The following is a 16,069-nucleotide window of genomic DNA, read 5'->3' as shown; positions in this document are numbered from 1 at the left end:
GAGTCAGATAGGCTCCTACCTTTCCTAAAGAAATTTCAGGCAACAGCTAGAAAAGAATGAGTCCTCTCACTTCCCCTTTCATTGACAAACCATGAGAGGTCGTCTCTTGTGACTCTAAAGGAACTCCTTATTTTTTCTTTTTCTGGTAAGTCTTTTCTTCTGTATCACCTTCTGTCTCCCTTCATACACACATACACATACACAGACACACAGACACACACACACAGACACACACACACACACACACACACACACACACACACACACACATACACACCCAGAGGCCTATTTCCTTGAAGGGAAGAACTTCAGGGTTGGCCCTGATGAGGAAGCTGAAGGTCTAGTCCCAAAGCTGTGTGTATTGGACATTATTCTCCAGGCAATGGGGAGCTATTGAATGTTTTGGTATAGGGGAGCTTTACCATCAAGGTTGTGTCTTAGAAAGATTTATCTGGAATTAGAGATAGAATGCAATCTTCCCAGGCAGTCAGTAAAAATGCCTCCAAGTTCCCTGATGCTTCTCTTCCACCGGACTGGTCTAGTCAGCATTCCTGGTATTCACCACATTATTCAGTGCCTTTCACCTTGTTTATACTGTTCACTGTTTCCTGCCCCAAAAGAAATACTGTATGCTAGGCACTTAAATGAGCATTCTACATGTATTGTAATGTACATTGCGTCCCGTCATATTACATCATATGCTAGCATCCCCTGTCATATCATATCATCTCAGATCATCCCTCTGCACCAGTGTCAGAGTTCTTATTGCAGCACCTTAACTTGTCTTTCTTTATCCACTGGGCTTTTGGCTCACAATGCTGTGAGCCCCTGGGTGTGAGGGTCCTGTCTCAGCGCTCCGTAATGTGGTCCCTCTCACACTTGGCTCTCTATAAATGCACACAACTTCCTGTTCCTGTTCACTATCTAAAAGCTCTGCCTGACTTCCCCACCAGGTGTAATCTTTTTAAAAGAACTTCCGTTACATTTTTTTGTGCCTGTCTAGGACCCTTAACATATTTTGCTTGGTATTTTGATACTGGCCGAATTACTTAATACCACTGAGCTTCAGTTTCTTTATTTACAAAACAGAGATAAATACCTCCCTCATAAGGCGACTGTGAGGATTGCACAGGGTACGAATAATGGATGAGAAGCGTATAGCTCAGGGACCAGCACATACTAGGTTCACAGTAATTACCCATTCCCTTCTCGGCTTCTTGAGGGCAAAAATCTTATTACCTTTTGTTCCTCTAGATGGGCCCTCAGTGCATCTGCTTTGGAAGGAGAATCGCTGTCATTGGGAAAGAGATAGCATTAGCAGCAGAGACCTAAGGGCCCAGCAGGGATGACAGTCACAGAGTGGACCAGCGGAGGACCTGGACACCTCTGCAGGAAAGTGCTGGCTTGGCTTGGCATCTGAGAGCCTAAAAATGAGGAAGGCAGGGACCCCCAGCCAGGGGACCGGGCTCCAGTCTGCCTCGCTTAGCAGGATAGCAGAGCTAGTCCTCAGCCATTCCAGACCAGCAGGTTGGGCAAATACTTCTGCTTCACAAGGGGTAATAACCTCAACAGGGTCACTGGAAAGGACTTCAGCAAACATTTTAGAACTTGACTCACCGATTTCAGAAGCCCTTCTGGCTTCCTAAATGAAACTTGTTTTTCAAAATCCCATTTCTTTCTTTAAAAAAAAAATTTTGGGGGGGGCCAGGTGCAGTGGCTAACGCCTATAATCCCAGCACTTTGGGAGGCCGAAGCGGGCGGATCATGAGGTCAGGTGTTTGAGACAAGCCTGAGCAACATTGTGAAACACTGTCTCAACTAAAAATACAAAAATTAGCTGGGCATGGTGGTGCATGCTTGTAATCCCAATTACTCTGGAGGCTGAGGCAGGAGAATTGCTTGAACCCGGGAGGCAGAGGTTGCAGTGAGCCAAGATTGCACCACTGCACTCCCGCCTGTGCAACAGAGTGAGACTCCATCTCAAAAAGAAAAAAAAAAAAACTCTTACTGTATCTCCTTCACAGAAAATTTAGAAAAGCAAAATTAAAAATAGAGAAAAGCAAAAATCATTTATTTTCTACCACTTAGCAAAAACTACTATTAACATCTCAGTGTGTGTCTTTCTTTCTTTCTTTTTTTTTTTTTTTTTTGAGATGAAGTTTTGCTTTTGTCGCTCAGGCTGGGGTGCAATGGCACAATCTCAGCTCACTGCAACCTCTGCCTTGCAGGTTCAAGCGATTGTCTTGCCTCAGCCTCCTGAGTAGCTGGGATTACGGGCGCCTGCCACCATGCCCAGCTAATTATTTGTGTGTGTGTGTGTGTGTGTGTGTGTGTGTGTGTGTGTGTGTGTATTTTTTAGTAGAGATAGAGTTTTACCATGTTGATCAGGCTAGTCTCAAACTCCTGACGTCAGGTAATCCACCTGCCAGTGTGTGTCATTTTTTATCACTTAATATATTGGGGAAGAGGTGGTTTAAAAGAGACATTCTATACTCTGTATTTATATATCATTTTAATTTATCAACTTCTTTTTTGCTATTTAAAAAAAAAAACCATGAAAATAGATATTAACCATGAGCTGTTAACACTTAAAGGTCAGGCCTTCAGTGATAGGATTTCAGGCATTTTGGCAGCCATGGGCAACAAGCCAATCCACTCAAATCACACCTACAAGGTTGCCACCAACGCATAGAGCCTGCCTTCCTGTCAGGGAATGTTTGGACCAGGGTAGGTGTAGCTTGGGACTTCTTTATTCCTCATCACTTGTAGTATCACAGAAAAAGCATGGGCTTTGGCAGCACACAAACCTGGGTTTGGATCCCAACTCTACTACTTCCTAGCTGCAGGCCGCTGGGCAATTTATCTATTCTCTCTGAGAGTCAACTTTCCTATTTTCAAAATGGAGATCAATCTGTTTCATGGATTGGCTGCAGTTATAGAATGGAGCTATAAAACAAACAAATAAAAACCCACCTAAAGCCACACCTGACACATAATAATTATTTTCTTCTTTGAGGAACCCCAGATATCAAAGGAACACAGAAAATCCATCTGGAGAAAAATGACCAAGCCTCCTGTTCAGGAAAACGTTTTGAATGCTTCTGTTTTCAAGGCTGTTCTAGATGAATAAGACACAGGACTGTCCACATTGTCCCCAAGGAGCTCACCACTTAGTAATGGAGATGAATAAAGGACCTAGAAATAGAAATCCCATTGGACCCAGCAATCCCATTACTGGGTATATATCCAAAGGATTATAAATCATTCTACTATAAGGTCACAAGCACACGAATGTTCACTGCAGCACTGTTTACAATAGCAAAGACTTGGAACCAAACCAAATGCCCATCGATGATAGACTGGACAGGGAAAATGTGGCACATATACACCATGGAATACTATGCAGCCATAAAAAACGATTAGTTTGTGTACTTTGTAGGGATATGGATGAATCTGGAAACCATCATTTTCAGCAAACTGACACAAGAACAGAAAATCAAACACCGCATGTTCTCACTTAAAGGCGAGTGTTGAACAATGAGAACACATGGACACAGGGAGGGGAGCATCACACACTGAGGTCTGTTGGGGGGCTGGGGAGGGACAGCGAGGGATAGGGAGTTGGGGAGGGATAATATGGGGAGAAATGCCAGACATAAGTGATGAGGATGAAGGCAGCAAACCACATACCACATTGCCATGTATGTACCTATGCAACAATCCTGCATGTTCTTCACATGTACCCCAGAACCTAAAAAAAAAAAAAACAAATGTACACACACACACACACACACACACACACACACACACACACACACACACATAAAGCTGTTATATGTAGAGAGAAAAAAAAAAGAAGCAACATCTCACACCCGGTGCTAGGTACGGAGAAAGCTAAAAGTAAATATTTGCAGGATTAGATTTATTCTGACAGTTTTTTCAGAAAAAGTAGCATATTCCTATAGTTCAAAATTCAAAGTAGAAAACAATGCAGTAAGAAGTCTCTCTCTTACTCAGAGCCCTAGCTCCAGCTTCCAGTTTCTTTTCCTGTAGACAACTAAAGTTACTTCTTCATTGTGTACACTTCCATAGATATTTAATGCATATATAAACGGATGTGTATATTTAGTCTTTCATTCTCTCTTTAAAAAAGTGTGGGGAGCGGGGAAGGGCTGGCATGGTGGTTCATGCTTGTAATCCCAGCACTTTGGGAGGCCATGGAGGGTGGATCACCTAAGGTCAGGAGTTTGAGACCATCCTGGCCAACATGGTAAAACCCCGTCTCTACTAAAAAATACAAAGGTTAGCCAGGTGTGGTGGCATGTACTGTAATCCCAGGAGGCTAAGGCAGGAGAATCACCTGAACCTGAGAGGTAGAGGTTGCAGTGAGCCGAGATCACGCCACTGCACTCCAGCCTGGGTGACAGAGCAAGACTTTTGTCTCAAAAAAAAAAAAAAGAAAGAAAGAAAGAAAAAAACAACCAGATGCTAGCATACCATTTTTCTGGTCTGCTAACTATATATCTTGTTCTTTTTGCCTAGCAATATATCTTAGAGACCACTCTATGTCTGTACATAAGAGTTTTCTCATTCTTTTTAATGACCACCTAGTATTCCACTGTGTGAATCTTCCATTATTTGTTAGCAACCTGCTATTATTGATGACAATCTTGTGGAATTACAAAAACTGCTGCAATTAATAGCCTTGTACATATCTTACATATCACATGTACAAGAATATCTGTGGAACAAATTTCTAGAAGAAGAAGGACTGCGTCAAAGGGTATGTGTACTTATATTTTAACAGATAGTGTCAAATTGCCCTCCAGAGGCTGTATCTGCCAGTCGCCACTCATGAGAGTGCCCGTTTTCCCATAGCCTTGCCAACACTGTGTGTTAACAAACTTAGGTAGCTTTGCCAATCTGAGAAGTGAAAAATGATGTATCAGTGCAGTTTTAATTTGCAGTGGAATTGAATTTAGATAATTCTAGAAAGTGCCACAAGGGGAGGAGGCACAGGAGAGATGAGAACACGGAGGAAGGAGAATCTAGTTCTGCCTGAGGAAGGCTTTATAGAGAAATTGGGGCTTGAGCCGAATCCCAAAAGATAAGCAGGGAGAGTTTCTCAGTGGAGAAGAGGCAGTGGGCTTAGGCGAGGGAACATCCGGTGCAAAGCTGGAAGGTGTGAAGGTGCAGAGCATATTCAGGAAGCGGCAGGCTGTCCAGCGTGGCTGGAAAACAGCATTCCTGTGAGGGGCTCAGAGGGAGGGAGAACTCAGCACTCAGTGATGAGACTGGCAGTGGGGAGTGTGGCCAGATCGTGGGAAACCCCCTAGGCCTCCCTCTACAGCTTGGACTCTATTCTGTCAGTGGTGGGGAACCTGGGGAAGTGTTTACACAGGACAGTGACACAATTAAATCTCGGTTTTTAAAAGATAAAATATATTCCCTGTCTGTAGGAACTAAAGAAAAAACAGAACTAAAGCCCATCCTCCCTGAAACGAATTTGAAAGTGAAATAATAATAAAACAATTGCTTTGAATGCTGTAGGAAAAATGAGAGGTACAGTATAAACCTCTCTCTTTTTTTTTCTCACTCTTTTTTCCCTCTTTTCCTCCTGGAAGAAGGTTATACTTAAGTTCTTTGTAGAATTAAATGTATACAGTTTCTAATTAGCGGTTCCCAAAGGGTGGTTCCAGAAATATTCTGAGCCAGATAATGATCCAGTTTGTCAAAGGATAATGCTCCTTTGGATTTATATGATCTCATCCATAACAACAAGAAACAGTTGCATTACTTATAACATCACTCTTTATGCATGTCAGTAATGACAAACTGTTATTCCAGTAACCAATAATGAAAGATGTAGACAATATAAATCAGAAATAAAAAGCTTTTCTCCTGATACAAAAAGCACAAGCAACAAAAGAAAAAATAGATAAATTGGACTTCATTGAAATGATCCCAGGGACAATAGTTTAAATAATTCTGAGATTTTTAGACTGAACAGTAGCCCCTGCAACTCTACCCTTGAGGGCTACTTTCAGACCCTTGCTATCCTGAGTGTGAGTTGCAGATTGGCAGTACCTGCATGACCTGGAATTTGTTAGAAAGGCAAATTCTCAACACTCCTACCACCTACCTCCCTACTGAATAGCAATATGCATATTAGTGAAATCCCTAGGTGATTTTAGGGACATTAAGGTATGTGAGAAGCCCTGGTCTAGACTAGTGGTTCTTAAGCTTTCCTTTTTTTTTTTTTTTTTTTTTTTTTTTGAGACAGAGTCAGAATCTAGCTTTGTCGCCCAGGCTGAAGTGCAGTGGTGCAATCCTGGATCACTGCAACCTCTGCTTTTCGGGTTCAAGCGATTCTCCAGCCTCAGCCTCCCAACTAGCTGGGATTACAGGCACCTGCCACCACACGTGGCTAATTTTTGTATTTTTGGTAGAGATGGGGTTTCATGATGTTGGTCAGGCTGGTCTCGAACTCCTGACTTCAAGTGATCCACCCACCTCAGTGTCCCAAAGTGCTGGGATTACAGGCATGAGCCACTGCCCCTGGTGGTTCTTCAACTTTTGAGTACATCAGAATCATCTAGAGGATGCTGGGCTACAGGACCTGATCCAGGGACCACAGTCTGAGAACCGCCACTCTAATATCTAGAGCTGGATGATTACACAGAGGTTGAGTCCTTTCCCATTACCAAGTAACAGTGATGGAGAATTCCTGTGTCTTCCAACTCAGCCCAAGATGAGAAATCCAGGAAAGCTAACATTCCACAGTGATTGGGATTATGACCTCTTTCCTTGGATTGTTTTAATATTGCCTCCCACTTAAACAGAGCCATGGACGAGAGGTTCTAAGGCCTCTGTACCAAAGCCAGAATAAACTTATGACAAAGGCTCTGTCTCAGAATATGTTTTACCCACCTTTAAGACAAATGGAGCCTGAAGTGCTGCAGCTGAGAGCTATGGTACTGGGAGACCCCCATCTGAAAATGGGCTGGAACAGGTTGGTTACCCTGCACTGCCCCTTTTGTGGAGTGTTCTTTATCAAGGTCTTTAGAGTCCAAGGCTTTTATGCTTGAGTCCTCCTGTGAGTGTTCTGAGTTCTTAAATCCACTTGTGCCCTGCACAGCACAACAGCCATACACTATGGTACAGACTCAAAATGCAGAACACCCTGAGCACCAGGCATCGCTCCCAGACTGCTAACTCACAAGCCATACACTGTTGGATCCTACTGCCTTTGTGCTGTAAAGATACACTCACATGCAAAGAAAAGACATCCCATGGAAGCAAAATTACTCTCAAATCAAAAAATTTGCTAAAGAAGGACACAACAACCGTTCTAAGTAGCGATGAGGCTGGGCATGGTGGCTCACACCTGTAATCCCAGCACTTTGGGAGACCGAGGTGAGTGGATCACCTGAGATCGAGAGTTCGAGACCAGCCTGGCCAACATGATAAAACCCTGTCTCTACTAAAAATACAAAAATTAGCCAGGCGTGGTAGCAAGCACATGTAATCCCAGCTGCTTGGGAGGCTGAGGCAGGAGAATATCCACTGAACCTGGGAGGCTGAAGTTGCAGTGAGCAGAGATCACACCATCACACTCCAGCCTGGGAGACTGTCTGAAAAAAAAAAAAAAAAAAAAAAAAGAAAAGAAAAGAAAGAAAAAGGAAGTAGAGATGAGTTTTGACCTGTATGAGGTTGGTCATCTACCCCAACTGCCCATTGAATAGGAGGAGGCAAGCTCTATTTTCATCGAGAAAATCAAATTATATGTTTGTATCATAGATAAGTTCCAAGTAGAAATAATATTGGTCATTGTGGAATGCTTCTTATGTGCCAGGGTCTGTGCTAAGTATTTGTAAGTATTATCTCAGTTCTAGCTACAAGGTTAGTATCAGTATTATCCTCATTTTACACACACAGAAACTAAGAAACAGAATCCTTGTATGTTTTGCCCAAGGTTGTTTGGTATCCAAATCTGCACCCTCAACGATAGACTGTATGGTGTCAGGTTACCGAACAGTTAGGTTTGGTGGGAAAGTGACAACCATCATTATTCCCAAAAGCGATTTTGAAAGAGAGAGAGCGGGACTTTAGGTATCACTAGAACTATTTCTATTTATCTATTTGCATGAGCATGGGAAACAAAATCTCACCAAGAACCCTGTTTTATAAAACAGATCAAATCATAGCTCTCTGGTTGAAGACAGGCATAGGCTCTGGACCCCTGTGCACTCCCACAGCATGCCCCATCACACCCTTCTCCCACGCTGTGCTCACTCCTAGGAAGAGGTTCCACCTCTGTGGTCTCTAGCCTCAATATTTCCAATTCCAAGTCCATTCCCTGAGGGGCAAACCATGGATGTGTGTTGGAGAGGAATGCTCTGGGAATGCACAGCCTTTGAGAGGCAGCAGAATACTTTTAAGTATCCTGAACTTAAAGTATTCTGCTCCCATTGAGATTCTTTGAGAACTTAAAGAATACTTTAAGTTCAGGATACTTTAAGTATTCTGCTGCCTCTCAAAGGCTCTGCATTCCATTACTTGAAGGCCACAAGGGAAAGGAGTGCTTAGAATATGTCATAATAGGTAATTCAGGTAGAATGTTGAGTCTGAATGCCTTATGTCTGCCTACGTAAAGATCCAGTCCAGCTTAGAATTGTGTGTAGACGTGAGTATATGTAATAAGCATTAATGAATTCGCACTGGTCTCATCTACAGCATTAATGGATGGAGTATGTGTGGGAAATATGAGCATAGTAATAACCCAAGCGTTAATTCATAGAGGTCCCACATCACTGTGGGAGTCTCCAGGAGCCACCCGAGACTTCAGAGCCTTTAGTGGGTTGTTGGGTGGCTTGGATTCTTCCATCCCAAATGACCATTCACAGCAGTCTCACAGTGGGGGACCTCAGGTACATCTGTCCAGGGACCAAAGTGGCAAGTGATTTGCTGCTCTCTCTGTACCATCCAGAAGGCCTGTATCTGCTCCTCTGGGACACTGAGCTGGCTGTTCTCTCAATCAGCCGCCAGGAGAGAACAGCACAGCCAGACCTTCTGCCACGGCACTGAGCCTCTGGAGAGGCAGGAACTAAGGAGGGTCCTGTCAGTCCCTTTTATGTTGTCCATTAAATCAATGACTGGTTTTGATCCATGGGAATGGGGAGGGGAGTTCTCACCTTTAAAAAAACATATATATACACACACACACACACTTTATCACTTTGACCTTTAAATCACCTTCAACATCCTGGCAGATTTTCTCCCAGTCTTTTTTCCTTCGAATTTTGTTTTAATATAACTGATTTTACAATGTATATTCAATTTGTGTCTTCTAAAAAATCTTTTTAAAAATCTAATTGTATCATAAGCATTTTCTAGTGTATCAATTATTTTCTGTAAGTAACAAGTAATCATGAGACTTCAGTAAATTTGCCTCTGCCTTGATGGCTTCATGTTTAGAATGAAGCAGAGGCTCTCTAATTATTGCATGCATCAGAGTCACCTAGAGGGTTTGTTAAAAAGCACAGATTGCTGGGCCCTACTCCAAAATTTCTGAGTTAATAGATCTGGCTGAAGATTTGAATTTCTAACTTTCCAGGAGATGCTGGTGCTGCTGGTCAGAAGACCATACTTGGAGAACCAATGAAATGAAGAGATCAAGTTGTGGAATGTCTAAGCTCACCAAATATTTTCTAAATTATTTAAAAAAACAATTCTTGGCAGGGTGTGGTGGTTCATGCCTGTAATCCCAGCACTTGGGAGGCCAAGGCGGGTGAATCACCTAAGGTCAGGAGTTGGAGATGAGCCTGGCCAACATGGCAAAACCCAGTCTTTACTAAAAATACAAAAATTTGCTGGGCATGGTGGCAGGTGCCTATAATCCCAACTATGTGAGAGGATGAGGTGGAAGAATTCCTTGAACCCAGGAAGCGGAGTTTGCAGTGAGCTGGGATTGCACCACTGCATTCCAGCCTGGGCAACAGAGTGAGAGTCTGTCTCAAAAAAACAAAAACAAAACAGAACAAAACAACAAAAAAAATTCTTTAGCAAAGCCCTATGATTTTTAATACGAAAGGAACATCACCTACCAATTAGAAGTAATCATTTCCACTTGTAAGTCATATGAGTTCCATACTTATATGTCTTTGAAGTTTCCTGGATTTTTAAAAGGATATCTTTAAAGGACAGGTAGACTTACATCTAATACTTAATTTTTTTTTCTTTTCCTTTACATAGTTCCATATGTTTTGAAGAGCTGTGCAGAATTTATAGAGACTCACGGCATCGTGGATGGAATCTATCGGCTGTCAGGAGTCACCTCAAACATACAACGGCTAAGGTAATCTAAAAGAATAGCCCCAAAAGAATTCTCCCATGATTCTTCCTGTGTCCATGCCTCTGTCCACCAGCGTCCAGAGTATTAAAAACCCAAAGGAACTGAGGGAAGTGTGGCAGCACCAAAGATCAGATGCAGTGGTTTTCAGATGCCTGACTGTTCTTAATCTAATCAGGAAACTCTCCAGCCTGATGTAATTCTTTCCAACAAAAGCTCCTAGGGCTTTCAATCTGTTTCTTTGTCTTATACCAGATATATTCTTCTTAGGTGAATTTGATTTAACTCAAATGATTTAAATTACAAGTTAAGGAAAGCATGATTTATTATCATTCCCTTGCCTGCCCAAATCTTGGTTAGATTAGGCTCCTGTTGCTTAGTGTTCAGAACCCTGAGATCCATGTCAGTTTTTCTGCTGGCACAGCCTCAACATTTGAGGTTTTGTCTGGTTGAGAAATCAGAAGCCTGTATGATTGTGCATGTCTCTAATTGATGCTGGGATTTTAAAAATTACTGATGGGTGAACTATTTCCAATTCTATGGATTTATCCTAACATTTGAAAAAAATTTCTATCACATTCAATAAAGAGAGCAAAACTTTTTATACAAAATACAGTTATGTATGTGTTTTATATGCATACAGAAAGTATAGAAAAGATAGAGTATATATATATATTTATATAATTTTATATGATTTAAACAATAGATTTATATATTTTGTATATTGTTCCTTAACACCAAAAGGAACATAATTTAATGTTATTTTAATTATAACATTTTATTATTACCTATATTTATTATATGTTCTTTAGTTATAAATGTAGACTTTTAAAACAATAAAAACATTATTATTACAAGGTTAATATGTAAAATTTAATAAGTTGTGCAGGTAAGTCAGTTTGCATATTTTTTCTCCTACTTGGTTTCTGCCCTTTTCCCCCAGATTTGGATTATAATTAAATGATACCAAAGAATTAGAACCTCTTTTTTTTTCCTACTGAAGTGATAGCTGTTGAAAAAAATCGGTTTTTCGCAGCCATAGATTTTTATGAATTTGTGTGTTTACATAATTTCACTAATTTACTAGTGCTCCATTTATTAGAGTTTCAATGGCAAATACTTCTTGATGGTTTGAAATATACTACACAGTAGGCAGCATCCTGGAAGGACACTTGGGTGGTAACTAATTATGTTTTATTTCAGTACTGACCTTATCCTTGACAAGAGAAATCTTTGGCTAAATAAATGAGTAAGCCCTAGATTGCGCTTGTTCTACTCTCTTTAAAACATTCTCTTTTTAAAAAAGAACTATGCCAAGAGAACATAGCATGGCATAGTTCTCTTATAAAACAGCATGGGCCGGGCGCAGTGGCTCACGCCTATAATCCCAGCACTTTGGGAGGCCAAGGTGGGTGGATCACCTGTGGTCAGGAGTTTGAGACTAGTCTGGCCAACATGGTGAAACCCTGTCTCTACTAAAAACACAAAAAGTAGCTGGGCGTGGTGGTGAGCACCTGTAATCCCAGCTACTCAGGAGGCTGAGGCAGAAGAATCGCTTGAACCTGGGAGGCAGAGGTGGCAGTGAGCTGAGATTGTGCCACTGCACTCTAACCTGGGAAAAAGAGCAAAACTCTGTTAAAATAAAAAAGAAAAGAAAACCTAGCATACTTCTCTTTTCAAATTCCCACTCAGTTTCTTTTAGGTTCTGAAAGCATCAGGGATTTCCCTACCCTTCATTATAGGGGTAAGCCTAGAAAACAAGAGAATGGGCAGTGAGCTGTTTCAAAAACACTGATTCTGGGAGTCCTGTTGACTTTATCACCAGTTAGTTGACTAAGTGAATACTCTCAGAAAGCTTAACTTCTCTTCTGTAGTAAAGCTTGTATTGCCATTTTAAAACAGACTTTAACTTTTAAGTATTAATATATATATTATTTGAGGTAGTATATTCATGTAACCTTTTTAGGAAATGTTTTCTAAACGTTTTTCAGGCCTGAAATTGGATGATGTTCCAAGACATCTCACTATAGATTGTTTAAGAAGATAGTTATAAATTCATCTGTCCTGAAGGAGTCACCATCAGGCAGCCTAGAAGGTTCTATTGAGCACCAAAAAGACAGTCGATTAAAGTTTTCAAACTTTGGGTTTGACTCTCCAGATAAAATAAGTTTGTTGACATGGATATACAGAGATGAATGACAACAACCTGACCTACCCTAGTTTCAGTCTCTCCTGTACGAAAGGGAAATTCATTTTGAACAATGTTTTGGAAAAGCAAATCTCAATAGGACTTTTTGACAGATTATTTTGATATTTCCCCAATGTTGATAACCAAGACTACAGACATTGTGCCATGGGAAATCCATTTATAAATGAGCATTATGTCTTTCTAATCACAGCCTATTTTGCAAGGAATATCCAAACCTGAAATGGAAGTCTTCCTGTGACTTCTTCATGCCTGGAGTAGAAGATCTTTTTGAATTAAGGTCAAAAATATAGTCAGAATCAGCAGTTTTGGGTCTTTTTACCCCTAAGCAGCCAAGCAGCTGCTGACATGGAACACACACTCCCTGGGATTGTTATGTCTCCGTCTGTGTTGTTTCAGGCAAGAGTTTGGCTCAGATCAATGTCCAGATCTGACAAGGGAAGTGTACCTCCAGGACATCCACTGTGTGGGCTCGCTCTGCAAGCTCTACTTTAGGGAGCTGCCCAACCCCCTCCTGACTTATGAGCTCTATGAGAAATTCACGGTGAGTGTTTGGATTTCCATTATGGTTACTGGGTGGGATGCGTGGATGGGCCAGGAAGAGTTTCAGCGCTAAAATAACAATAATAACACTCACCAGATGGTTGACATTAACTTAGCATGGTGAAGGAAGTAGGATAATATGGTAAGGAAAATAGGGTAGTGGAACTGTTTGCTAAATTTTTCTTTCTTGAATTTTCAGAATCATGTTGTTTGTTTTAAGAGCTGGGCTGAATTATCTCCATGTTTATTCAACTGAAAGTGCCTTATTGTATAAGGAGGAAACTGAGAACCCCAGAAGTAAAGTGGCTTGTCCAAGGTCACACAGCAGAGGCAGGACAGGAACCTGAAACTCCTCATGCCACACCCACTGCTAGCTTTTTTACCAGACCATTCCCTCTGTGTTTCTTTTGTGGGTTGAGGAAAGAGGTGGGTGGGTAGAGAGGGAAGAGGGAACAAACAAATGTCAAGAGTGGTCAGAAAGCTGGAAAGAGAAAAGAATATGAGGAAAACAGCCAAGAGGGAGAGCAGGATAGGTCAGTGAGTTGGGTTGGTCGAGAGGATGGATGGGCATTAGTCAAACACCTAAGCAGCAGCTGTTTAGTCACCAAATCGGTCACCCACAGGAAAGTAGAAAGAATAATAAATGCTTAAAGAATGTCTGCAGAGATAGCATGAAAACAGGGCTTGAACGTTTGTTTGCATGGGAGAAGGTGTAGAGCAGGCAGAGGGCTGGGTTTAACCAAGGTTGGGGTTCAACTGGCAAAGAGGGATGAGAGAAATGATAGTGTATGCTGGGGGCATTGAAATAATTGAACATGGAATTTAAAGTAGATAGGAAAGGAAGTAAGGGCACAAGGTCGATAAGTAGCAATGTAAAAGTAGGTCATCCCAGTGAAGTCAATGGAGTGTTAAAGTATGGTAGTCAGAGAAGGATGGTTTAAAGTGAAATTAGGCAAGGTTACAATTTTGGGTAAAGACCAGATCTAGTCACTAATAGTGGGAGGGAACGTTTCTCATGGCTCCTGTAATAAATTTATTTTGAGTATATGAAAGATTCTTCAATTTGAAATGATACAGGAATAAATGAATGCTATTTCTTAACAATGGGCTAGAGCTATAAAATTTTGTTTAGGAGTTTCCAGTGGTACAGGGAAGTACTCAAATAATAATTGAAGAAAAACTAAATGCATAACTGTGTATTAAGAAAGGATTTAAAGGAAGGATGTTCAAAAGACTAACAGTTATTCTTTTCAGTGATGGGATTACAGATCGTTTTTCCTGCTTCTTTAACTTTCATAATTTTACCCACTAAAAACATATTAGTTTTTAGAAACAACAACAACAACAAAACAAAACAAAACAAAGTCTTCTGGTTATATATACTTAAAGAATTAAAAAAAGGAAAAAACAAAATTAAAAGTGGGGAGAGGGAAATGAAAACAAAAAAAAAGAAAAACAAAAACTAGCCCAAAGCACATTAAAAAAAAAAAATTGGGCATAAATGTTGACCACTAGATAAGTCAACATATACCAGTTGGTATAGAGTTATCATTGGTTAGGGGACCCCTCTTGGTCAGATCTAAGGCAGAAGGTAAAGTAGCCTCCAATCTACATGGCTAAGTTGTAAATAATGTCCGCCTCTACCCATGGGACCACAGAAGAGTCTTTCCTAGGAACCAAGAGGAAAGGTGTGAGCTTCACGTGGGTCTGTCAGATTATAATCACTTCCACCATATGTAAGCATTTTGTCACTAAGAGTAAGCCTATTTAATAAAAGGCACTATGAAAAATGAAAAAGTAGAAAGGAACCATTGGTCTGTCTCCTTAAAGACCAGACAGCTACAGTTAACATATTGTGGGTATTTCCTTCCATCTTTATTATTTTCATAGTGTTTTTGTTGTGGTTTGTGTTTTGTTTTCCAGAATCAAAATAAAATTTTATTGCAAAAATTAAAGCAATACGGAAAAGTATAAAGGAGAAAGTATAAATCATAAATCGCTTGAAATTCCACACCCCAGGCATATTTGCTATTAACAGATCTAACAAATATTAACTATATCTGTAGTAACAGATGTTAACAGATCTTAACACACACACACACACACACACACACACACACACACACACTCACTCCTCACTCCTCAGTACTACATATTGGTGTTTGGGATGCTTTTTTTTTTTTTTTTTTTTTTGAGACGGAGTTTCGCGCTTGTTACCCAGGCTGGAGTGCAATGGCGCGATCTCGGCTCACCGCAACCTCCGCCTCCTGGGTTCAGGCAATTCTCCTGCCTCAGCCTCCTGAGTAGCTGGGATTACAGGCACGTGCCACCATGCCCAGCTAATTTTTTTGTATTTTTAGTAGAGACGGGGTTTCACCATGTTGACCATAATGGTCTTGATCTCTCGACCTCGTGATCCACCCGCCTCGGCCTCCCAAAGTGCTGGGATTACAGGCTTGAGCCACCGCGCCCGGCCTGGGATGCTTTTAATTCAACAGTGTGACCCTCTTTGTGTGTTCAGAAATATATGGAGACACTATGTTTACCCCACATTCTCTCATATGTGCCTTGATTTCTGAAACCAACCTCCTACTGATGGACATTTAGGTTTTTTGTTCCTCAACATGTTTCTTTTATAAACATTATAATACACATTTTTCACATATATTTTTACACTATTTTTGTTTGTTTATATCCTTAGGGAAAAATCATTGAAGTAAATTTGCTGAGTAAAAAGTTCTTGTTTAAAATTTTGTCACATATTGCCAGTCTGCCTCCAGAAAGACAAGGAATGCTCTTTTCCCTGCAGACTTTCCATCCCTGGGTATTTCCAGTTGGTTAAATTATTTGTCAATGTGAATCAACTAAAAATAATACTTTATTGTTGCTTTAATTTGCAAGACTTTATTGTTTTCAATATAGTCATAATCCTCTTATCAGTACAATATTATCATCTTTGAATATGACAG

At 40.8% G+C, this 16,069-nt stretch overlaps 1 protein-coding gene across 1 annotated transcript in view; it reads left to right on the top strand.

The window, feature by feature from the left end:
* ARHGAP31 (Rho GTPase activating protein 31) overlaps positions 1-16,069 on the top strand; it is a 116,452-nt gene that overhangs the window by 59,038 nt on the left and 41,345 nt on the right. Inside the window, exons 2-3 of the mRNA XM_003935420.4 lie at positions 10,255-10,357; positions 12,957-13,101. Coding sequence (XP_003935469.3) covers positions 10,255-10,357; positions 12,957-13,101 — 248 coding nt within the window. The remainder of the gene's footprint in view (positions 1-10,254; positions 10,358-12,956; positions 13,102-16,069) is intronic.

Source organism: Saimiri boliviensis, chromosome 8, assembly GCF_048565385.1.
Source record: "Saimiri boliviensis isolate mSaiBol1 chromosome 8, mSaiBol1.pri, whole genome shotgun sequence".
Taxonomy (NCBI): domain Eukaryota; kingdom Metazoa; phylum Chordata; class Mammalia; order Primates; family Cebidae; genus Saimiri; species Saimiri boliviensis.
This window is presented reverse-complemented; position numbering and strand designations above follow the sequence as displayed.